The 26,612-nt window shown below is 37.4% G+C and overlaps 1 protein-coding gene across 3 annotated transcripts in view; it reads right to left on the reverse strand.

The window, feature by feature from the left end:
- Positions 1-2,693: 2,693 nt before the first annotated feature.
- The window catches only part of TAB2 (TGF-beta activated kinase 1 (MAP3K7) binding protein 2), a 77,650-nt gene continuing 53,731 nt past the window's right edge, over positions 2,694-26,612 (reverse strand). The window contains exons 1-7 of one of the 3 annotated variants that reach the window (XM_072995523.2): positions 21,666-21,686; positions 21,037-21,227; positions 16,595-18,095; positions 6,941-7,101; positions 6,539-6,632; positions 5,249-5,329; positions 2,694-4,795 (exon numbers count right to left, since the gene is read on the reverse strand). In XM_072995523.2, the coding sequence (XP_072851624.1) occupies positions 4,647-4,795; positions 5,249-5,329; positions 6,539-6,632; positions 6,941-7,101; positions 16,595-18,095; positions 21,037-21,138 (2,088 nt within the window). In that variant the 5' untranslated portion in view covers positions 21,139-21,227; positions 21,666-21,686 and the 3' untranslated portion in view covers positions 2,694-4,646. Of the gene's footprint in view, positions 4,796-5,248; positions 5,330-6,538; positions 6,633-6,940; positions 7,102-16,594; positions 18,096-21,036; positions 21,228-21,665; positions 21,687-26,612 lie in introns of those variants that run through there. The other 2 variants (XM_072995529.2, XM_072995519.2) reach the window with 2 other exon arrangements.

Genomic DNA, 26,612 nt, shown 5'->3' on the forward strand with positions numbered 1-26,612 from the left:
ACTGTATTACAAATCAACATCAAATAAAATTCTGATTCCAAATTCCAGAAATTCAACAACCTTTAAGATGTGAATAATCACATTCTGCAAATAAATATTGCAAAGCTCTGCCACAAATAGCCCAGCTAAATACATTTTGCATTCATAGAAACATAATTTGACATGAGATAAAGTGGTGTTACAGTATTTCCTGCCCAACTATGTCACGATACTTAGTATATGGCACAGCTATGGAATGCAAGGACGTCATTTTCTAGAGATTTTAATCTCAGCGCAGGAAAATCAAACAAAATTAACATTCCTCTAGCAACCATGACAAATGGGGATCCCTACATTGCTTGTGGAATGCCACTAGCCTGAAACCTCTCTAACATCTCTTACCTACAGTTCTCAGGTATCCATTGGCAGATATACATTTTATAAGTAGGCCGAGAACAACGTCTTTACGAAATAAACAGCCTCCCTTGTTGAGGCCCAATTGATGTGACCATTGGCTTCATGTCCACATCAAACTGGCACTTCACCTCAGCTTAGTATCCAGTTGACAAGACTGTAGAATTCAGTTATTTCTCTATAGTTATTTTTAAAAATTAAATCATGCTGGATATTTCAGTGAGTTAGGTATCTCTCTATAGAGAGTTGAAGAGTTCGTGAAGAGAGACAGCCTGTGTAGCCCCGGGCAAGCTGTACAGTCCCAGGTGCATCCAGAAGAAGGGAATGATAAACCACTTCCAAGTATTCTGTACTGGGAAAACCCTGAAAAGGGTCGCTGTAAGTCAGAATTGACGTGATGGCACACTATTATTATTATTATTATTATTATTATTATTATTATTATTATTATTATTATTATTATTATTATTATTATTATTATTATTATTATTATTATTATTATTATTATTATTATTATACATTCTGAACTGTTTGAAAAGGTTTTAAATTGCTTATTGTAACTTTTTCCAAGATCTTTCGAGACTGGGCAGGTTAGAAATATTCTAAGTAGAATAAATTCATATTCTGATGCCTGATTATAAAACCAGCCATTTGCCTCATTATCCGATACTGACAACCCCACAAGTGATTGATAGTTTGTTGCCACCAAGCTCATTTGTTCTGTATGCAACATCCATAGTATCCAATAATTTTGAAGGCTTGTAATTTGTTTAGGCTAACTTTATTAAACTTCATTTTTTTCCAAACCACTTCAGGTCTGAAAGGCCATTTTAATGGAAGTTCAGATTATTGTGTTATAGGCTACCAAGTCACTTCAGACTGAATACAAACCTATGAATTTGTGACATCCAAAAATCCTGTCATTAACAGCTCTGCTCAGGTATGGCAAATTAAATGTTCTGGATTCATTTATTTAGCCAAGCCATATACTACTACGTGTACTTATTTTTCTGCCTTTAACATTTCTCAGCATTACTGTATTTTCCGGTGTGTGGTTGTCTTCTCATGATGTGGCCTTGTAAGACTAAAACCCTGTGCTTTGGACAATCTTTGGAGTTTCTCCCAACTTAGATTTCATTATATAAAGAATAAAGCCAGCCACTATTCTTTGCATTTGGAGGTAGCAATGTTGTCTATTGATGGCTCTCATTCTAGAAAATAGTCATGTTACTATCGCACCAATGGCCGTACTAAAATATGTGTATGTAGAATAAGCTGCAACAGCAACACCAATGAAATCCTATTGATCCTTGACATCTGAAATAATGAAGCCATCAAGCTTTGTTAGAAGGTTGTTACTTCATTGTGGCAGAAGAAACAATTAGAGTTACAGAATGCTCCCCAAAGTCATCAATAATGACTGACTTCTCATAAGAACCAATGTATCAGGCAAGGAAAAGGGAGAGCCCAATAACCCCAATATTGTTTAGCGATTCTTTCTCAAATCTGCCTAAAGTGAGCATAGAGGTATTTTCCATCTGGGTCACAAACAATTTATATAATGATGGGAATTCAAGCTCCTATGTATAAATGATAAGAATGTATGATGCATTTATATTCTGCATGAAGGGCCACATGTGAACTCAACTCCTTTCATTATATCCTCAGACAGTGCTATTTCTAATAATTTGACAACCAAAGGAAGTGGCTCATTTATATTTTCACATCAATTTCAGCTAAGACAAAACTCAAATTGCTTGTTCCTCTGGACATACTGGATTGGGGCCAGAAACAAGCACATGTTGTCCTTATACCTAAGTATCAGGACACCTTGATATTACTAGCTTAAAAAGCAGCCAAGATTCACTAACAATGAAATTCGAAGAAGTATCTATTCATTTATTATGTTTAACCTGTAGTCTATAGATTCTAGCTGCTTGCCACGGAAGTAGCTCACCTGCAATTTTCACATCAGTCTTAGATAATATTAAAAAATCACATATTTTGTTCCCTCTTAAACAGGTGTTGCACACTGTAGAGAGCTACAATAGGAGGGGGAGGAGAAGGAAATCCCAATTCTGTTTATGCTGGATGTGGAAAAAAGCCATTGGATATAGAACCACATCATTTAATTTTGGCCCAGAATTATATATGCATGTCTCCTCTTACAAGCAAGTCTAAAGTCTACTTCAGAACTCACTATATTTACAAAATGCTGCAGCACAGACAATATCAGACATTTTATGTACCTCAATTAATATTTTGTTTGCATTTATAAGTTAAAAAGACACAAAACCAAATTTTACAATATTTTTTTAATTTTTATAAATAACTTATCTGTTACAAAGACAGTTTACCCAGCTAAATCACAAAACCATCAACTCAAGATATCCAAATTAGGTTTTATTAATAAAACAGGTAAAAATTGATTTGTCAATCTTCACATAGAACTGCAGATGAAGCTGAAAACAAAGCTTCTTTTTATTTTTATAAACACAATGCATTCAATGCAAGTACTTTGGATCTACTGACTTAATACTTGGGATGGTCCTTTACCTCCCATATTCTAAAAAGAATGTGAAACCTTTGAAAACAAAGGCCTTTGTGTATTCACATAGATCACTTGTAAAACTCCTGTTAAAAGTGTCCACTGGTAAGTATTTACAGTGGGTGACAGTTTACTTTGTCTCTTGCTACATTTTGCATGCAACCCTATACCCGCTCTCCTGGAAATGAGCCCCACTGAATGCATTGGGACTTACTTCTGAGTCAACATGTACAGGATTAGGTTGTTAATCCTGCTTTTCCCTCAGAGATACCTCATGATTTTTGTAGCACACAAGAGAACATATATATTCTAAAAATTACTAATGTTCTTGGTTTCTGTTAAATGTGTTCCTGATCATCTGAATGTTTTTCCTTAAAACAAACAAGGCCATGAAAATAAAGAGATGCTTGGTATTGCTTCAGTGTTCAAGTCTGCTTGGTTTCTCTCTTTCAGCCTGCACTTCAACTTGTCCTCATTATTGCTATTCTCCACCAAATCAAGTTTAGAACTTGGCTGCCAAAAATATTAAGTAGTATGGATGTTATTGCTACTGCTGCTGTTTTGTATATAGTATGTACTTCCCCAGTAATTACCTCTTAAAGAGTTTGCAAGATATCCAGCAAATGAAGCAAGCATATTCAGATGCTGATCTGCTGGTGGGTTGAACTTTTTAAAACTTCTCTTTCTTGTGCCAGACAAAATATTGCATCGTGTCACCCACAGTAAAAATCAGTGTACAGAGTGAACTATATGCATAAACTCCCAACATCTGCATTTTTACCATGCTGCATCTGCAGGTCTTCACAGATTATCAGCATTTATAAGAGCAATGTATAGAATAGGCAGTAGAGAGCTGTTTGATGCAATGTTTATCATTAATTATCTTCTTTTAAGGCACTGCTTTTCTCAGATCAAAAGCTTTTTTAAAGGGTCACAATCGTGCGTAATCACTTAAACAGAAAAAGAAAGTTAACAAAGACTATTACGCTATACATTAAGAAGTACAAGAAATAATAAAAGGTGAAGAAAAGTAAGTAATTTAAAGCAGGCTCTAGAGCTATGTACAGTAGGAAAAGCTTTGGGGCTATTTCACTGTGAATATTGTACAGACAAAGCATGCACTTTTCATTTTCAGACAGATGTACTGATTTGTATCTTCACAGAGAAGAGCTGTTTTCTGGGAAGACAAAGTGAAGAGTACCACTAATTTCTGAGGCTCTACTACAATCCACGGGACCTACATGGCAGCAAAGAGTTCTAACACACATTCAGGTTGTTCCTTTCCTTTTCCTCGGTGAATGTAGTGTTTCACTGAGACCTTTACAAATAACAATAAAAGCTATAATCAATCCAATTCCTTCCCCTGCCAAAATTCAGTAGTGACGTCTGTGGACAAAGGTGATTGGGGAACAGTCAAACATTGAACATGATGAGAGTTATTCTTACTGGGGTTCTAGTAATACTGTACATTATTCAGGCAGCTGGCAACCAAGTCTTTCAGGAGATTACCTTCCAGCTGAAGAATTTCAGCTGCCTGCAGCACAACACTGAGGTATTATCTCTGTAGCATGACATTTAACTTTAGTAATAAACCTTGTCACATGTTCAATTTTACAAAATCCTATGCATAAATGATTATTTATCCCAAGAAAATGACTCAATAGTCAAAAGCTGGATTTACAGAAGATAAGTGAGCCTCCCTGGCTCAGAAATGCCTGGGCATTTCACACTGTTCACAACGATTTAAGGCTGGGTGATTTAAAAAAGTACAAGCAGTACAACTCCATGGAGCTCCCTCATCTTCCTCTATATCTGGTACAGTCTTTGGTGTTTTGACAATGGACCTTTGATCTGCTGGGATGAAGAAAAACAATTATTAAAAATGAATCGCAGAAGACAGGGCATTCTGTAAATTCTCTCTTCTCTTTCCCTATAGCAAAATGAAAGTACTAAAGGCTGGAACTATGTTACAATTTGATTCTTTCCACCACTATATTTTTAAATATTTAATCCATCATTAAATAGCCAGAAAACAGCATTCTTCCTTATACATAAGCCTACATAATACCCTGTTATCTATACGTTAAAAATGGCTGGAAATTTAGTGATCCAGCACATGCAAAGGACAGTTTCCATAAATCTGTTTATGTAAACAATAGAAAGAAAATACAGTAAACAGATACAGTTTACATGCTACAGACTTGCACTAACTTTATGAATAACTGACAGTATGTACTACAGTAAATGGATTCAATGTTTTGATTCCAGATCCAAATGAATTTTGATAGAAAGTTATACTATTATTACCTTTGGGCTTTGGTGGCACAGGACCTAGAAATCCAATATTGTCATAAAAATTGTGAATGGCACTGGGATTAAAATGTGGTCCTGGGGGGGAAGGAAACACACAGCACAATAAAATGAAAAGTAAGTACAAAAAGGCAAATAAAGCTTAAGCACTGAAGGATCATATGATCTTCACTGAGAAACAATTCCTAGAGCCTTCTATTTTAAGGGAAAGGTCACCTAATGAGATCTGTTACAATCCAGCAAAAAGGTAAGCAAGCAATTTTTACATTTTTCACTAAACCTCAGATAAGTATAAAGAAATGCAGTGGTTTTCAAACCTCTCCCCAAAACATGGAACAAAATGAACTAAGCTTGTCATGTGCAACATTACAGATTCTGCTATAGTGCTGTAAAATAATAACAAGGCAAGGTTAGAACTGCTCAGAACACAGATTATGGACATAGCAACTAGTACCTATGATCCTGTCCAATTACATTTTCCCCCAAATCATGAGAGGTGACTAGTCAGTCATATTTAGTACTACACATGGCTTCGTATAGTATTAATCAATTCATGTCCCAGATGCTAAAATAATTTTTAAAAGTCTGTTTTTCCAATTACTTTATCATAAAGTCCCCATAAACCAATTAGTTTCTAGATTATGAGAAAAAGGAAACATTACAAAAGTCTTTCTGAGCTTCTAAGTTGCATTTAGAATATGGAAAGAACTGTATGTACCATACCTATACTGAATTCATGTCTTGCCCTCTGGAATGTGTACAGGACAGTAAAACTAAAAGACACACTCCTCATTTTGAAGCTGCTTCAATAGAAAGGGCGCGCAACACAAATTCCTTTTTGGTGGTCATCAAGCCACCTAGTATGAGGCAGTGAGCAAATATAACAGTCTCTAAGCATAGGTATTTTATCAAGCTATCTCTGTAAACATATTCCTAACATATGTGCTGATTTGGTGGTTAGTGTCACAGCACAGTTATAAACTATCACTATTTTTCTTAAAAGTTCTCTGCTTATTTGCTCCTTACGCGTAAGTAGACTAAATTACAAAACAACAGGCACAATGAAAATGAGGGAATGGACGGGCACTTTGTTTTTATTGTAATAGTTGTGTATGCTGCGAATGATAGAGATCACTTGCTGCCCAATGTACTCTGCACATGACCTAATGATGATGTGAATAACATGTTAAGAAATTAACCACTGCACACTAAATTCATAATTCCTAAACACCCTCAATGTTGTTTAGCTGAATGGTCAAAATATTATTCATACTAATAAAACTGTACCTCTTGCTTGAAAAAGATCAATCTCTTTTGTTAAGCAATCTATGTCTATCTGAAGTTGTCTGTTGCAACTTCTTAACTGTTGCATTTCTTCAAGCTGAAAAATATGGAAATGGTGTAATCAGGTTAACTGACTTCATATATGCAGAAACAAAACTTAGTAGTCCTATGGGGAAACAAAAGCTTTGGAGACAAATATTATCTTTTTTTAAATGTAATAAGAGAATATTAGCTGTATGACATAAGAACAAGTCAAATGAAATATGTTTGACAATATGAAAGATAAAATTTGGTCTTCCCTTCCAAACTGTGCAAGGCATATTCTATTTCATCATAACAAGTCTTTTCTGAAGTGAAGGTCTGGGTTTAATGACATATTTAAAGCCTCCAGAAATTTTGACTTACTGAAGGAATTTGGGAAGCAGAATTTGATCTTTTCAGCCGCCTTCGTGTTAGATTATTCTCCATTTCATTGACTTCTGTTTTTAGTTTATCCAGCTTTTTCTTTTGAATCTCAAGTTCTCGCTGAAGTCGTTCCATCCTAGCCTTCTGGTGTAATAGTAAAGCTGAAGAACATTAAGATACCACTTTAACTAGTTAGTTGTTCTCTTCCCAGTATATTCAACTAGAACAGTCTTCAGACAAACAATTCCATCAGAATTTCCCACTTTGCCCAATATGAAGATATTCAAAGAGTGCCCCTTGTGGCTTTAGTACACGTGTATAGTAATCAAGGTAACAGCCTCTAATTTCAAATGCTCATTGAAATCATCCCATCCTAGAATAACAGCAGCCAATTAATCAATTCCAAAGGTACAATGATTCACCCACATGCTTAAAATCCGCACGAAATTAGGACAGTTTCCACATTTGTCTCCTTTTCCTAGCACATAATCCTCATACCTCCCTAGTTCTCTTGACTATCTTCTCACAAATAGCTCACTTAATCCTTTTTCTCTAAGGCTTTCCCTCATCTCCCATCATCCCCTTTAAATTTTCACCCACCACTTCCCTATGCATTATGTGCAGATTTTCTCACTTGGCCTCCTACCCCTTAGCTGTAGTTATGATTCTCATCTTACTATTCCCGTCCAATTCCACCTGAGCTGCTATATCTGCCTCAAGGCTTGTGCAAAGCTTCCCTAGTCAAAGAGGCCTATGAAATCCTTACAAAGAGATACTGATTTGCAACATGGTTCCTCACTCTTTCCTGTCAACAATGAGACTGTTTGCCACAGCTGCATGTAACACTCTTGGTGCAACTGCAGGCAATAATGTGGCTTCCAACCTTCTATACACAGAAAACATTTTATTCTGTGATTCGTATCCTCTGGCAATATGGTCAGTAAGCTCCTTCAGGTGACAGAAACAAAACAATTCTTTTAAATAATAATTTAAACCAGTATTTGTTCAAAAATAACGTAAATAGCAATGAATTCTAAAACCTATCAATAGAAACTTTTGACCCACCGATATAGAAAAAACAAAATGCAATTATCTCAAATAAAAAATGATTACAAAAATATCACTTTTCAAGCATCTAAAATGAATTAGATTTTGAACTAATTTTTATTAGTATCTGTATGTGAGTTATCTTTTTTATACTTTGGTTTTTTTCAAGTTAACCAAGTTCTCACATCTACTATACTTTCTATGTTCAAATAGCAAGTATAATTAATATGGAAATGCCAAAAATTAAAATAAAATAGGCCATATATATCGACCAGAAGAAAAATGAGCATGCTTTCAATCTCTGTAATATGCAAACTGTTAATTGTGAACCAACTGACTCATAGAAATTAAGAGCTGATGGTTGTTCTGAGGCTATGGAGATCACTACCCAAGGATGACAAGGTTGGACCTTCCCTGTTGTTTTTCAGCTAACTGGCAAAAACCTTTTATTCTGATACATCTTTGGCAGCTGAATTACTTACTATAAAAGGAGCTTTAATTTAAGCAGATGCTTCACCCTATTCTTTCTTTACTGATTTGTTTTAATAGCTCTTTAAAGTTGCCTCACTTTTCTAATTCATATGTTTATTTTATTGTTAAGCACTTGGAGTCCTGTTAGAATAAATGATGGTCACAGAAAGGAGGTAAATAATAAAAATATTTAAAGAGTACATGACTGCCAAAAGAGTATGTAAAAAGTTGTGCTGAAAAAATAGGTACTGGAGTGGTCTCCCATAGTGGGACCGGAAATTTTAGGTGAGAAGTCTCTTTGTTGCAGACAGGGTGAATCTGATTTAAATCAATTTGATTTTAAAAAGTATTGATTTTTATCCATCCTGGTTCTGCAATAGCTACTCAAATTATTACTAGAATTTCATTTGCCTAGAACAGGAACTGGCAACATGTGGCCTAGGAATATTATTTAGGATCCTAGCATTGTTGGTCCCCTTCACTCTTCAAAATGTGGGGAGGGACCAATACAATGGCCACCTCCACAACATAAAATTAGCTCCTTTGGCCACACCCTTCCCCTTGGGATGGTAGGCCTCAAGCTGCCAGCAAATCTGAAAACTCATCCTCAACACATCTAAGATCAGACATGCTATTCTAAAAACTAATACTTCATATACTTGAAAGTATAAATGAATGCACATACATTATTCTATTTGAACACAGCCACAGAATCTGCCATATTGATTAACATGTGGATATGCCAGACACATCATAGGAATTTCATGTCTGCCACAGCAAATTACATCTGAGACATTAAATCAATGTCTGGGATTCCTTGAAATTTTATGGAAATACCTTACTGAAAAATCAGTAATGGCAGATAAACATTCTTGGAAGATAATTTGCCTGTGATTATCAGTCTTCCTTATGATGTGCTATTGCAAGACAGTGTTTAGTGTGTCTAAGCTAGCCATTCCCATTTTACTGTATATGAGCCAAGTAATGAGATCCAACAAGCATGACTAGCCCATCAAATTTCTAGGTAGAACCACAGTGCTGGGGGAAAAGAAACTATTCACCTTAGTGATTAAGAGTTAACTATTTGTAAAAGAGTCAATTCCTGAGACATGATATTCTAGAATTTAGAGGCAAAGTTTAAAATATATATATAAGGTTAATTCAAAAGTCTCTTATTTAATAATCAGGCAAACTTGATACAATGGAAAACTGAATTGTTTGATAATACACTAGAATAAAGAAAAACACATTCATTTCATACTTAGGCATTTCTTCAACAATAACAATACTGTCTTATTTTCTGTTGTGAACCACCCAGAGTGGTCTTGGTAGCCAGGTGGGCAGTAGAGAGATCAATAATAATAATAATAATAATAATAATAATAATAATAATAATAATAATAATAATAATAATAATAATAATAATAATAATAATAATGATGATGATGATGATGATGATGATGATGATGATGATGATGATGATAATGATAAAATCAAGTTTGCTGTACTCTCTGAACAAAACATGCACAAAACATTCAGAGTTTTTCTCCCCAATTTTTTTTTTAAAAAATCAAGCACAGTTTGCTCTGCAAAAGTTCTTTATAAAGCCAGATCAAATATACAGTGTAACTCATTATCTTGATATAAAATGAACCACTCTGCAGATCTACATCTCGGCCTTGCTACAGCTACCATACCTAAACTGAATTTATGCTAGTCATGAATGCTATGTCCGATAGATACATCTATGGGAGACTTCCCCACTGCTGAAGATGTTCAGGGATGAATCATGTTCTATTTACTGTACTTTATTTTGTTCTACTATTTCTTACATAAGTGTGTTACTTGCTGACATTCTGTGAGATACCACTTAGTCTTGATTCTGTTTGTACGGTAAGATCAAGTTCAGTACTTGCACTGACAGGAGAAGCCCCATCAGATGATTAAGGAACATTTTATTTTATTTCCCTCTCTGCACACCACTGCAACCAGAGGTTCTCCCTTGCATCCACACCACCAGAAGTTTGGCTCTGGAAGGATCTATGGCTTTCCAGAAGAAATACTGGGGGCATGCAGGGGTTATGTGTCAAATCAAAAATAAATCACCTTTATTAGACCCACCTTTTTGTTAGCACTATATTCAATAGGATCCTGGCATTTAAAATGCTTGTTTCATTATTAAACATGTTTATACTGATTTTATTTCAAATCACCTATACTCCCATTTGATGGACTTTATTGTAGATAAGGATAACCTGCTTTGAGAACATGCATTGTACAGTGTTATGTCTTCTCAATTCTACTGTAAGGCATAGTATTTAAGACTGTATCAAATGTATTATAAATGGGTACATTGTGGATTTATTGCAGAAAACCAAGAGCTTATTGGGTTTTGAGAAGCACTAAAGCAAATAAATAAAGATATAGACATCATAAAGTGCATAAAAAGCAGTAACCAAGGGCACTTTAGTAATGTAACAGGAAACATAAAGGAGAGATTTTCACAGTGATCATTCAAGGTAAACAAATGGAAAAAGTACAGGAAGAAGAAGCTAAAGAAGCTGGGAAACTGTTTGGATGCAACATAACATTGTTGTTTACTGCTGCCACACCTGAAGAAAAAAACAGCAATCATGATATCCAGAGCAAGAACAGGATAGGTGAAGTTTCCATCTCTTGGTTTTGTATTGCAAAAGGTGTAATTATTAAACAAAAGTCACGCTGAAATGGATTAACTGTTGCTGTTGTTTCTACGAATTTCTGAATTTTCCAGTAATACTTGTCTAGTGAAATACTAGTCAAGCCTCACACTTGTTTGTAATATTTACTGTCCATGATTTCCCTACAGAAATGTTGAGACAGATGTGTTAAGTGGGTGGAACAAAATCAATAGAATCTAGCTATCGTAACTTTTTCTGGCTTACGTTTTTGTGGCCTGCAGCACACTTTTTCAGGCCATGAGAGCTTACACTAAATAGAACTTGCTAGTCTTAAAAGTGCTTCAGGAGTCTTCACTTACACTATGGCAATCAGTGGAAGAATATGCAGGTGTTTTGTCACTGTGTGTTCTGTGCTGTCAAATCTGAACTGACGTATAGTGACCCTAATAGGGCTTTCAAGGTGAGATATTTAAGAAGTGGTTTTGCAAGTTCCACTCCCCCAGTGAGTTTCCATGGCCACCTGGGATTCAAACCCTGTCCTCCAGAATCGTAGTCTGTCACTCTATCCACTACACTGCACTGGGAATCTCTCTTTGCTGCTAAGCTTCCTTAATGCACTCAAAACCATCTACTTACTATTCTATATATCGAGGAATATTTATTTATTTATTTATTTATTTATTTATTTATTTAATTTATATCCCGCCTATCTAGTCGTGGTGGACTACTCTAGGCGGCCAACACTTAAAAATAATTTTTAGAGAAAATCTAGTTTCAAATATTTTGACCAAACTCTGGCAGGCAGTGGAAGACAGGAGGGCCTGGCGTGCTCTGGTCCATGGGGTCACGAAGAGTCGGACATGACTTAACAACTAAACAACAACAAGTTTCAAATATAAGCTGTGTGTTGTTTTTGATGGAAGTCCATACATCACACTGCATTTTTCTACAACAGTATACATCTGTTTCTTATTAGTATGTAAGCTGAGACACACTATATCAGCTAACATCAGTAAATGTGAAGATGTTTCTTAAGCCTCAATAAATAAAGGGACATTTGGTAGCTGTAACGCCTTATATTCAACACAAGGCACAGAATGCAAAAGCTGCCATCCATACTAGTGTTTCCTATCTGTCGATAACCCAGGTGTTCTTGCACTGTAACTCTCACAAGCCTTTACTGCTAGCTGTGCTGTTGCGGTCTCTCGGAGTTGCAGTTGAAGAACTCCTGGGGTACTCAAAGTTGGTAACCACTGGTATAGAAGAAATCCCTATTAAAACCATTCTGAGCTTTTGAGTGGTGGCATTATTGCAATTCATGTATTTCCTTTAAGTTTAAGAAACAACTATGACCAGTGTCTATACATGGCTAATCTTCTATCTTAATATTTGTTAAGCAATTTTCAGTTTTAATCTCTTAGTCAGAAAAGCTCTCAGACACTGGCATTATCAATTGTCCTACTTTTGGAAGAAAAAAATACAATATCATCAATTCCGAGAGGTATTACATTAGTCAAAGAAACATGTTAATATTCCAATGAAAGAGCAGTATCCTATTTTAGACAGGACAGGGTACTAAACAGATGTCCTGCTAGCACAAGAGATGACACTGGCAGGAACGTTTTGGAGAGACCTGACTTCAAAGATCAACTTGACTGCATTACTGGGAGTCATTTCAGCCTCAAACCCAATATGCAACAATAATAGCAACAGATGAAGATATGTGCAATAAATGACCAATTACATCTTGATACCAAAGGACAAATGTAACCAAACATACAAAGGGACAATATGCACATATCTTGCGTCTCTGAGACAGAAGAAGGGAAGTTCCAGATGTGTATCGATTACATCTTACAACATCTATGGCTGTGTAAGATAAGGCAATTTAAAGGGAGACATTATAGAAACTGTAGAACATGCATGGTGTGGAGAAGACTAGTAGGAAAACATATTTGTTTTTCTTAAATACTAGAACTGTAGTCAACCAATGAAAGTAAACAGTGGGAGATTCAAGACATATACAATTCACTGCCATATGACATAGTGCTGGCAACCAACCCAAATTATTTTAAAAGAGGACTGGATAAATCATAATGTATGGAACTGACAACAGCCACTAGTCACTCAGTGGTCTAGGATTCTGGTTGCGGAGCCAGGGGTTTCGGGTTCAATTCTTCACTGTGCCTCCTTGACAGTGACTGGCTTCAGTGACCAACAGGGCTCCTTATAGCTCTACAGTTCTGAGATACAGGTATTCTAAGAATACTCACTCCCTTACCAGCTGGAGACAATGTCATCTTCTACTTAGGGCAAGTTGCTGCTATTGTTGCAATTATTTCATACTTCAGGCTTCCTACAGGCAATTGGTTAGCAATATATGAATAACATACTGGACTGGATAGGCTTTCTGTCAATCTGGCACAGGTCTTCTCTCCAGTGGAAGTTGAAGACACACAAAAAAATCTTATTAATCTTAGCAAAAGTCCACAATCAGCCTGCTCCCTAATTCTCTTTTTCCTGAAACTTCATAAAAGCATATGTATATGGGATACATATAATACTAACAAGCTGTTCTTTGACAAAGTGGAAAGGAAAAACAAAACATATATTTAATAATCGACATTTAATTTAGTTCAGTTTTAAAAGTGTTAAATATAGTGAATTGAGTGCATCCTATTTAAAATGTGAGCTGCTGCTTTTGGAGGCTTCTAGAAATACAATTTATGAGCAGGGGTCTTAATGTCCCCCCCCTCCATGGGGTTATGGAAATCTAATAGGGCTGGAAGTAAGTAAAAAGCTTTGAGGGCCACATCTGACCCCAGTGTCATATTGCCGGCCCCTCGTACATACATACACACAACAGTCAATTCCAAAAACCTTTATTGTACCTAAATAGAGCTGCCATCTTCATGAGAGGAACATACAGGGTGCCGGTCACTCCTTGTAAACTGCTGCTTATTCTGGTGACCTTTGATTTCTTTTGGTGGAAGCAGTCAAGACAGAAACAAGACTCTGCCCAACTGATACATTTTATTTTGTTTACTCAAGATGTTTAGTTTGATTTCACTTTTCTTTTACTTCTCAGATGGTAAAATGTAAGATACAGGTGCAACAGTCTGCAGCTCTCTTTAGTATAGAGCATGGAGCTCCAAACTTTTCAGTGTGAGGACTACATCATATATTTTCCACTGAGAGCCAAAGGAACGTACGCAACCCCTCCCCCCGCCTGCATGGACATCCACATGGGTATCCGCCCACACACACGCACACCTGCCCACACGGACATCCACATGCTCACATGCACCCCATGTGCATGCACACGCACAGGCTGAAAGGAATGGGCCGCATAAAATGGCAAGGCGGGCTGGATGTAGCCCATGGGCCGTAGTTTGGAGACCCCTGGTATAGAGTGTATAGACAATTTTGCTTTACAGAACTAAGGCTTTTATATTTTACAATATTTTTTAAAAAAATACAACAAGTTTACAGTGGTGCCTCGCTAGACGATGATAATCCATTCCACTGAAATCGCTGTTTAGTGAAATCATTGTCTAGTGAAAAGCATTTCCCCATTGGAATGCATTGAAACCTGTTTAATGTGTTCCAATGGGGAAGAATCATAGTTGTCTAGCGAAGATCGGCCATAGGAAAGCCACTTTGCGAACCGCCGATCAGCTGTTTAAATCACTGTCTTGCAAAGCTTAGGTCCCGAAAACACCTCCGCGAGCGCGGAGGAAGCTGTCAAAATCATTGTCTAGTGAAAATCGGTTTGCGAAGCAGGGACCAAACATTGTCCAGTGAAATTCCCCCATAGGAATCACTGTTTTGCGAATTTCTATAGCGATCTCAAAAAGTCAATGTCTAGCGAAAAAAACTGTCATGCGGGGTAACTGTCTAGCGAGGCACCACTGTATATTTGATATGAAAATAAGAATGGAAATTATGTTAATTTCATAAATGTTTTTTTTCCTCCCAAGAGGGTATTTATTATTTCCCCATGGCCTAAAAATTTAAGAAAGTTTACATTTCTATTTGAGAGACCCTCTGGAATATGCTGCTAGCGGCTGAAAAGGATGTCAAATCAATGAAAACCATCTCCCTCAATGAAAAGAACTCCACTCTGGGAATGCTGCCTCTGGTAGAAAAAAAGTATACAATAGTTTTAACTTAAACATTTCAACTTTTCAGCTATGTTTTACACAAGTAAATGTATCTGTAAGTTTGGTTCATTACAAGCAACAGACTAATAAAATATGGCCGCAATATGTTAAGTCTCAGTTATTAATATGAGATATCAAACAGCCTTGTGATATTTTAATAGATTTGTATCAATCCTCTTCTGTCTTAGATTTTAACATGCATTCAAGTGTGCTATACTGATTTACAGCATTTAAGCCTCAGATAGACAACTGTGAAACTGTGATTAAAAATACTGAATGCATAAATTGGATGTGATAATAACTTGAGAGCTGGAAGGGACCTTATGGATCATCAAGTCCAGCCCCTGTCAAGGAGGGACAGTGGGGATTTTTTTTTTTTTTTTAAAAAGTATGGCAGTGAGTGCAATGGAAGTTTTGTGCAAATAACTGCTCCTTTACAACAAACAAAAATGCACACAGTTGCTGAGAAAGTCTGAAAACCAGATGTCAAGGACAGGCTATTTTTAAGAATAAGCTGACTTTACATAAATTCAGCTGTATGCCCAAACTACAATCTGATCTATTTGTATAAAACGGACTATGCCCACACCTAAATACCAAAAGAAAGTTCAATTTCTAGAAGATAACACATTTGGGTAAACCATTAAATCATCAAAGCCAATATCCAAGCAGGAATATAGAACAGAGATTAAATTCTCACTGTAGGTGCATATTCATATCAAGGAAGCTTCCAAGATGTATGAAATGAATTTGCAAATTTACACATCAGGCTGATATGTAAAGATAATTAACTTGGAAGTTAGATATGGACTCTGAGGGTTACTTTACGTGCTTATTTCATGCACTGAAGTCTTAACCATATTACTGCAATGTGATTAGAACAGCAAAATGTAATCTTATTGCACACCACTGTAAGACAAATATGAATTACCATACATCTTACAGTAATTACTATAAATAATAGTGTTCCATATGCTTTTTCCCCAACTGTACTATTAGTAAAGACATGCTAGTAAATTATTTATGTATCCCTAATGTGATACACATTGTGCTTAAAAGAGCACAGTGTATGGTAGTTATTCCACAACTATGAAGAATATCAACTGTGTAAATACTATTTGACACAGAACGTTTTTCAGTGTGCCAGTAAATAGGATACTAACTCTGCCTTTAATAGATTCGCTTTTAGCATTTCCTAAAAGCGGCCTTGAGAAAATTTGTGTTAAAATATATTTATAGCCTAGTAAATACATTCAAGAAATATATTAATGAAAACGTGGCAAACTTCTCTACAACTTACATAAAATTATTACCTTGTGTATAGGCAGCATCATCAGATCCCATGCTCAGTTTTCGTGTCTCACTAATCCTATCGACATGTGCTAAAACAGGGTCAGTAAGATGTTGGATACCTTCCGTTTCTGCAAAGTGATCAGGAAGGTTTAGAAGATTTGTAGGTTCAAAGGTTGGGGATACCACACCTGGTGAAACTGCAGGGGGTTTATTTGGAGAAACAGTAATTTTAAACGTGTATTTTGTGTTAGGCTGTGTAACCACAACTCGGGGAGAAGTGGCAGTGGTACTGTTGCCCACTGCTCTGCTTTTGGGAGGATGGTGGTGAATAAATGCAGGTCCCATGCTTACTTGACCAGACATATTCCTAGATGTGGCAGTAACTCCTGGATTGGTTGATATGAAGAGTGTAGGCTGACTCCGCCCAAGTTGTTCCTCTCCTGTAGAAGCATTGGCTGAAATGTAGACCTTAGGTTGACTTCGTGTGATAATTTCATCAGTATTTGGTGGGCTGGCAGCTATGTAAACAGTAGGCTGACTTCTACTTAAAGTCTGACTGTTGCCGGAAGAGGAATTTGAGGATGAACGGGGCCCAGTCGAACGTAGTTTTGATGAATTGTTTCTTTGTGGTGGTTCAAGTTTGATTTCAATTTGGTTTTTACAAGGTCCTGTTGAGATATTTTGAATATTGTATTGGCTCTGGGATGAAGAAGATTGTGAACTACCAGATGAATGTACTGTAGGTGCCTGAGGGGTTGTAGGAGAACTTATAGGCATATACACATGGGAGGTCTGATGGCCTTGCTGGTTTGGCTGTGTTGATTGTGATGAGGTATGTGGTGAAGAACTGGTTGTAGGAATATTTGTCCAAGGATTTGGATGTGAAGGCTGGTAATTTTGTTGAGAATGCGTAGGATTAAACTGAGACGTCCAGCCTGGATTTTGCTGACTCTGGCGAGCTGTACCACTTGGATTTGTGATGTAAGGTCTAATATAGATAGAATTGCCTTGCGGATTGTTTATTGGAGGTACACCATGTATGTGCAAAGATGTAGGGGTATTCCGACCAGGTTGAATATTTGGGGCTAAGGTTACCATGATAGGGTTGAATCTAGGTGTTTGTTGAGCCAAACCAGATGTTCCTTTGCTGCCCAAGTGAAATCCAAAATGCTGCCCTGGATTAGAAGTACTAACAGTATTAGATATGCCAAAAAATCCCTGTGGAACTTGGACTGGAGCAGTCTGTGGTTCCTGATGAAACAGTTCACTGTTGGACTGGCTGGTCTGAAGATGTCCATCACTAATGCTATGAGTCAAAGTCCTACTTCCATTCATTCTACTTCCTTCTCTTCCATGAAGAATCACATTTTGTGACTGCAAATCCAAATTAAGGGATGTCATGTGATTTCGCAAACTTTGAATCCCAGAATCATCTGAAAAACCAATGTCTCCTTCACCGTAGAGATATTTTGTGCTCTCCTTAGACAGAACTGCACAACAGGCATCCAAGTTATTATTGTTCTACAAGAAATGACAAAATAAAAATATTACTGGAAATCATACTGCTTTAACATATTTAAGTGGTCAGCAAAAACCTTGCCTTTCAAAAATGTGCCACTGTATGCAAATATGTAAAGGTGGAAGAAAAGCATGAAAGAAGAAAAAGCATACTATACAAAATCAGAAGCATTTTGTTATTTGGTTTAAAGCGACATTGGTTGTGTAAATGGATAAATGACTACGAAGTTAATGAATAATGAACACCCACATGTAACTAGTTATATAAACCTCTGTTTTACAAATTGATACTACTGCTGCTACAACGAGTAACATACAAATCATAAACAGTGAATATTAGTATTTGAAAAGCATGATTCAACAGCAAGGAGAGGTAAACAGGGAATGTGTGGAATGGGGAATATTGGAGAAAAGACAGGGACTGCCACAGCAAAGAATGAGGTAATGGAATATATTGTCAGAATGTGTACTAGAGTTTCACTAACTAGTCTCGGGTAGGTGCTGGTAAGCCTCTTTCATCATTGTATGATTAAGTTTGGCTTTAGCAAAACATGCCACAGGGCCCATGTACCAGAAGGACAATAACACCTATTCTTGAACAGAGTCGTTGGGTTCAAGAAGGGAGCACACAACAGGGAACTGTCAAAAGGAAACTGTCCTCACCAATCTTTTCCCAGCACTGAAGGAGAGACCGTTTTGCTGCTCGTAAGAACCTAACACTGGATTTGAAGATTATGCTCCCTCATTTTGCTTCCCTATGCCTTTTGACATAGAAGCAGCATACATTATCTGAGCTCCATTCCAAATCCTATTACACAATGGTTTGCTTTCTATTTTCCACAATAAAGCATATTTTAAAGTTGACAGATGAGAGATAAGTATCAGGTTCATGTCGGGATTTGATAACTAAGATTACATTCAGTGGCATTATTAACCTTGCTCTATTATTTTACATATTATTACAATGTAATATTATAAATGTAATACAGTGTGATAAGTTTTACTCAGCCATGGCATATTTTTGATTATGGTTAATGCAGATGTTTATCCAGGAATATACATTACTTTCAAAAACAAAATACTTTACATAGGAGGAGCAGCTCCAAGGCAGTTTTTGCCCCTCCCTTCTTTCCACTAGCCCCATTTGGGTGTCTGTATGTTTGGCAGCTCGAACGGCAGGGACTAGCCTTTTAAAGAGGTTGGTAGGAACCCCTTGTGCCGTTATTGACAGTTTGTATGCCCATAAATGTTCTGGGGAAGAAAACTGGCCCCCAGACCCCCCAAAAATTTGCCCATCCCAACTTTAAACTCAGTGGTCAAAATCCATTTGGTTAAAAGCCACATGCATAAGGCAGTTACATAGTCCCCCCCTTTCCTGCTCTCTCCTCTTCATGAAATGAGTAATCTGTATTATTTCATAAACAGTGCACAATTATGCATGTGAAGGTGAACCAGCCAGAAGAAAGAAAAAACTCTGTTTTCCTTATGCAATCAGTAGGTAAGTCTAGACAGACAGAATGAATCTCTCTCTCAGAGTTGAATATCTTCAATGGCAGAAGCTCTGTTTCAGAAGATATGAATTGGAGCCTTATACTACCTTTTAGCTGCCAATCGAAGTACTGTAACAGGTTTAAACCAGCTCATGGCCTTATGCAGTTTCAGACTAAGTACATTAAAAATTAGGACGTATTTTGAAATAAATCTCAGGCAACCAAAACCTGACACTAACACTTGAGATTATGGCTGAAATCCAGCAGTAAGTCACAAATAGAGTAAGCCCAACAAATCAATGGAATGCATAAAGGTGACTCACTGATTCACTGGACATACTACTAGATTTCATGTTACAAAACATTATTTATTTATTTATTTATTTATTTATTTATTTATTTATTTATTTACTTACTTACTTACTTACTTACTTACTTACTTACTTACTTACTTACAGTATTTCTGTCCCACCATTCTCCTTTGAAAGGACCCATAAATGACCATTACTAGTAATTTAAAATAGAAGACTAAAGTTCACATTAATAAGTCTTATTAACTCTACAATAAGACAATATCTATTTATAAACCATATAAGAAATTGATATAAATGTGCAAGGCTAGCTGAGGGCAAGCAATAAAGGAAACAGAATGCTGTAATAGTTCCTCATTATATTATATGAGAACAATGGCCCAAGTATTTCCATTTCCTTATTATAACCAGAAACTGAAGTAACAGAAGACATAGGAAAACTTCAGCACTGAAATGAAACCAGAGTTAAAAGATTAATGCTAAATGATATTTTACAAAGCCAATCTACACCTTTTGAAGTTTCAGGTTCACTAAAGTCCACTGCTTATATACCGCTCTATAGGGCTTAAAACAGTCTCTGGGTGGGTTTACAATTTGATTACCAAGGCTAGACATTGCCCCCCACAATTTACTGACCTCGGAAGGATGGAAGGCTGAGTCAATCACGAGCCTGCCACCTGAGCCTGTCAAAAGTGAACTCAGGTCATGAGCAGAGTCTTTACTGTAGTTTAACCACTTCACCATGAGCCTCATTGTCCAGTTAAACAAAAATAAAAAATAGTACCTTCTGGCCAATGGAAAGCCATTTGAAGTGGCATTTCAGATTGGCCAACTGGGAAGAGGGAGTTATGGAAGTGGTAAATGATTTTTATAAGGTCCTTCTGAATGAGAACATGTTTCTGAAAATCTGGGAAGCAAAACCAAACAAATCTGGGAAGCAAAACCAAACTATTCAAAAGGCTGTGCAACATAACAACAGTAAAACTAGTACTGCTAAAAGCAAAATTTAAAAAATGGCAATAGACATGCTGATATGGGAAAAATTACTCATGGACTATACATAAGTTAGTATGGACAACCTTTATAAGTAATTTTAAATATCTACATTAAATACCTACAAAACAGTAACAGCATAGCACTGACCTGTAACATGCATCTGGACACAACAACTTCAGGTACCTCAGGAAATTTTTGGCGCAGGTCATGCAAAACCTGAAAATCAATTTGGTGGCTTCCTTGGGCCATTCGTATGTTGCCTGGTCGGGACTTTTGTTCAATAGGCAGTTCCAGGCCTCAGTGCAAATTAACAATCATCTCTTCTGTCCCAGCATTTTCTGAAAGACAAAATAAAATATATATCTACTCTAAAAAAGCCATCACAATTTTTTGAAAGCCGCCATCTTGCTTTGTGACTTTTTCTTTTTAAGGGACAAAGCCACTGTAGCATGTATGTACAAACTATGGGCTGGAAGAATGCTGGTTCTATCTCTACTCAACACAAACATGACACAAAGTGCAACAGAGCCCATGAAGTTGCTGCCTGCAATGCAATTTTATACCAGTAGATTAGGTAGGCTGAGTTTTGTAATAGTTATGATAGACAAGTAATCCCTTTGCATCCTTTGGCAACAATCCAGAAACAGCATAGTATACTGTGTTTTCCCCCAGCCGTGCATTAGCAAGTTATTTCTTCTACGATTGCAAATATATTTTACATTTGTAAACCTAAAATCTGTACGAATTTGATTCCAAGAGAGAAAGTAAGTAATCACCTTCTTTTTTTCTTCCATTGACAAAAGACACCTTTTCCTTATTAGATGTATTTATAAATGTATGACACTTCAAAGGAAGGCAAGAAGAAAATAGGACACTAAAGACAAAAAAGCAAAAGGTTTATCAGAACTGGCTTTGTTCTTGATTTTTTTTTTGGCTGCTTTGGGTTCATTTCATTTTTAAATGCCTGTACATGGGAAGTGGCTGAAATCTGGAGAAACTGTTTAGAACTGTGCAGGTGACAACACTACAGACCTAGATTGCAAACACTGTTTGAGTCTAGTTGTAGATTCTTCATTAAAATACAACTTGGGGAGGGGGGCTAAAATGTCTTGTTTAGGTGTATCATGTTAAGAAAAAGAAAGTGTAGAAAGCATATCACCTTACAAACCACTGCATCATCTATCTACCTCTCCTTGAAGTTGGTTAGGATTTAAAAATTAACATGGAATTTTACTTTGCAAATTTTAAATCTTAAATTGCTAGAGTTTTTAAGTTATGCTTTCAGGCAAAAACAAAGCAAAATTATTCTAGTAAAGCAGAATTAAATTTTTAAAAATGAAATATATATATGCAGACAAACTAGAAACTACATTTGAGAACGCAGAAAGCCCTGAGAGATATATATTGACAAAATGGATGAAATCAAGAAATGATACCCCTTTGGCAACATAGCCTTTGAGCATGGACTTTTTTGTGCTAAAATGCTGATAGTATTCATCATTAGAATACTATGCCCTAAGCATATTTGGTTTAAGGCTTGTTTTGGCAGTCTGTCATTATTTGTGGTCACAGTGACCAATCAAGCCCAGGAAGAATGGAAAGAAACCATCCTCCTGAGTTCTCCAGCCACATGAAAGGAGGACATCTCTCTCTACCTTCAGGATGGACTTTTACGGAAGGTACAAAGAGTCCCTTACTGCTTCTGAAAAAGCCCATGTGTAGAGAGAAATCTCCCTTCCTTCTCCTCCAATTCTCTTCAGTTCACAAAGATCTCAGAAGAAAACTTTTTACTGGTACAACAGAATCATTCACAACACCAGACATAGATTATGCCAGTAGAGATTTAGACCCAGTCCCAGAGTACTGGACACAAATTGTTAGTATTACTGACAAATCAATTCCTCTTATGGGTTCCCTAGGCAACATTTTGTGGTGTTTTTGATCTTTCGAAGTTCAAGCAATAGATGGTGGAATTGGGAGTTTTTCCAATTTTGTCCCTATGGCTCCTACTTTCTGGAGACTAGCAAAACTTCTTCTTGCTGGCCATTTTATTCAACATATATATGGAATCTGGAGGTGCTGATCGACTTCTACTTCAACTTCCATCTGAGTCTGCTCCAAGGAAACTGTGCAAACCCTGAAACAATGTCTGAAACTGGTGAATAATTGGATGTGGCCTAATGAGCTGAAGTTCATTCCAGACAAAGACAGAACAGAGGGTTATAAATGGGAGAGTTGATCCTGGAAGAACGAGTGTGGATGGAGACACCCGTCTTCTAAAACAACCATATAAACAGTTTGATTATCCTCACATGATGGCTCTGCATAAAGTGCTTTGCCTATTTTCAGTTGGTGTTCCAGCTGCAGTGGAGAAAATCAACTCTTTCACTGTTAACAAGGCCATCACACAAGGTCATGTTTGTAATGTGCCTTAAAGGAATGGAAAGTAGACATTTGGAGAGTACTGAAAAGACTGAACAATAATCCAAACAAAAGGTCACTGTATGCAAGTATAACCCCTCACCAAATAGCATACCTACTGCTCCTGGCAGGGAAGACCAATCAGTGCATAATAAAAATAAAACATCAAAGGGGTAATCAGAGTGAATCCAATGAACTTTCTATTGCCTTCATATTGGCAAAACGAGAGGAATCAGTAAGAAGATGTAGGAATGCCCAAGTGATGGAACTCAATTATATCTGAATAGAGCAAATTAAACATTTCGAGCAAAACAAAAAGGAATGGCTTCTTCAACTTTGAATGAATGATATTAAACTGTCCAGACCCTAAGATTTAACCTATTCTCCCACCCCAACCCACACACAGAGCCCACCCACCCCCCAACCGGTCTGCGGTTCCAAAAAGTTTGGGGACCGCTGACTTAATAGAATCTGAAGTGAAGTAGGAAGATCACAGAATAATCACATAAAATGGGGCCACTTGGATACAGGACATATTTTCTGTGACTACTGAGCAATTAAATCAATGCAGCACTTATTTGCATGCAATTTATGCCTCATCAAGTGTTTAAAGAAAGATCTAGCAAATGGCTCAGATAATGCCACTGAAGTAGCCAATTTCTGGTAAAAAAAGAACCCAATTATCTTAACATTTGAATTTTACTATATTTCATATACATCCATATTTTTAAATTGTGCAACACAAGAAAGAAAGAAAGAAAGAAAGAAAGAAAGAAAGAAAGAAAGAAAGAAAGAAAGAAAGAAAGAAAATGGAAACATTCCACCATGGTATGGAATATGGCACCTAGAAGTGCCATTATACGACCATATTACATTAGCATCTTATTTCCCACACTGGTTTGTAACTGTTCTCAGGTGCAACTCAAAGTGCAAGTCTTTGTCTTTCCATGCCTAAGTTACCAGGAAAGCATGGGAACTTGTTTGTAAGAAGAATGAGCACAGTAGTAAGTTGAAGCCATCCAAAACGCTGATACCATCCAGAACATCCAAATTGTCTACATTATGCACAGGACTTGCCGTTCTCTAATTATGTAGACTGTCATACACACAAGCCCTTGTACTATGCAGCATGTATCTTGCATTTTCAGCAAGTAAAATTTTAAAGGGCACATCACTCATCCTAAAAAAGATAGTATTTCACTGGTGTACATTTCTGGGTTCCCCAAAGTTTGCAACTTTTTCCTTGGAAAAACTAACAATTTGTTTTTGGAAACAAATGAGGGAAAGTATGGATTTTTGTGGTTTGGATTTTTTTTAATTTCCAGTTTTTCCTCTTGGGCATTCATATTTCCTACCCACATACCCAACAAGGTCAACATATTTCAACAAAAACTGCTTTTTATATGCACATCTTTATTCTCTACTATAGAAAAAGTACTGTGTTGTATAAAATTGCTGTCAATCCATTGACAGAAAAACTGTTCCATTCAAAAAAAAAAGTCTTCCATCTGCAGGCCCCCTGGGTTGAAAGTGCTGCTGCTAAATGCAAGATCTATAAATGGAAAAACAACGGCCATCCAGGACTTGATCCTGGATGAGCAGGCCAATCTGACTTCCACCACAGAGGCTTTGCTGGATGAGGCTGGGGGTGTCACTCTCTCTCAGCTTTGCCCACCAGGGTTCTCTGTGCAGCAGCACAGACCTGGGAGGGCAGGGAGGTGAGGTTGCAGTGGTCTATCATTCTATTCCCCTCACCAAGCACCACATCCCCCAGTTTTCTGTTTTTGAATGTGTGTATTTGAAAGTGGGAGCCTGGGACAGAATAGTGATTCTGTTGGTGGACCACCTACCCTGCTGCTCAACAGTCTCCCTAAGCTAGCTGAGTTGGGCTTGGGGATGGTGTTGGGCATCTCCGAGGCTTGTTGTGCTGGGGACTTCAACATCCATGCCAAGACAGCTTTGTTATGAGTGGCTCAGAACTTTATGTCCTCCATGACGACAATGGGTCTGTCCCAAATGGCATTTGCTTCCACTCACACTGCAGGGCACACTGGTTTGATGTACTGGGGTAAACATTGGCAATCTGGGTGTGGAAGAAGTCTCTGTAGTTCTGTTGTCATGGACAGATCATCATCTGGTGGCGTACAGACTCATTGGAAATCAGAGCCTCTGCAGGGGATGGGGGACCAAATAAACCTGCTTAGTGCTGGTGCCCGAGGTGCCGTGTGTTTTCCACACCGGTGACTGCAACATCCACCATAAGGGCTGGCCATTCCACCTGTGGTGACAACTAGGCACAGTTTGGGAGTGGTCTGGGGTAGGGGGGAAATTCTGCTTTTTAATGTTTTATTGCTCTATTACTTTCTGATTTATCTTCTCTTCCTCCTATTCTATATCAATTTAATTTGCAAATTGTTTATTTATTTTTTGTTTTTTGATTAATTTTGTTTATTTTTATAATTGCATTATTTGTAATTTTGCTTAATCATTAGGTTTTTTCCTTTCTTCTTCCTGTTCTTTTTTTGACAGGAGTTGAAGGCTGCCCCCCCCAGCTGAGGACATCTAAATATTTGGGTGATTATGGGTAGAGGGAGATACGGCGTTGAGACAGTTGACGCTTGTTCCAGAAGAACGGTGGACAGATGTTTGAAGGCTATCTACTGTTCTGGCTCTGTGACCACCTGTCAAGCTTGAGGTAGCCAGCTCAGTCACCCCTCCACTCTAAAACTGGTATTGATGAATGCCAGCTCTATATTCAATTAAGTCCCAGCTTATCCAATATCTTATCCTGGAGGAGGATGCAGATCTGGCTTGTATAACTGAAACTTGGATGAGCAGTGACGGGGGCATTCCTTGCCTGCCCTCCTGGTTATGCTGTCCAACATCAGGGTAGACCGGAGGAGTAAGGTACAGTACGTGTGTGGCAATTGTTTATAGAAATACTCTTGAGGTTGTTAGGCTCTCTTCTGTGGCAATGCTGGGTCTGGAGGCTTTCATGTGTTGATTGGGGTCAGGGATGGTATTGGGATCTTGCTGGCATACCATGCTGCCAGTGAAACAGCCATTTCCTTACTGGAGCTGGTGGACTTCGTCTTTGTGGCTCTGTTGGGATCCCTGACAGGTCTCAAAGTCAACCTAGAGAATTGTTCATCGCAATTCAGTGAATAAGTTGTAACAGGATCAGGATTTAGAGAGCAACGTGTTACAAAGGAGCACAGCTGGGTTAATTGAGGCAGCTGTGTGACAACCAATTTGATTGGAGAAACTAAGAATAAAACTAGCCAAGCTTACAGAGACAAACT

The sequence above is a fragment of the Pogona vitticeps genome, chromosome 1 (assembly GCF_051106095.1).
Source record: "Pogona vitticeps strain Pit_001003342236 chromosome 1, PviZW2.1, whole genome shotgun sequence".
NCBI classification, from domain to species: Eukaryota; Metazoa; Chordata; class Lepidosauria; order Squamata; family Agamidae; genus Pogona; species Pogona vitticeps.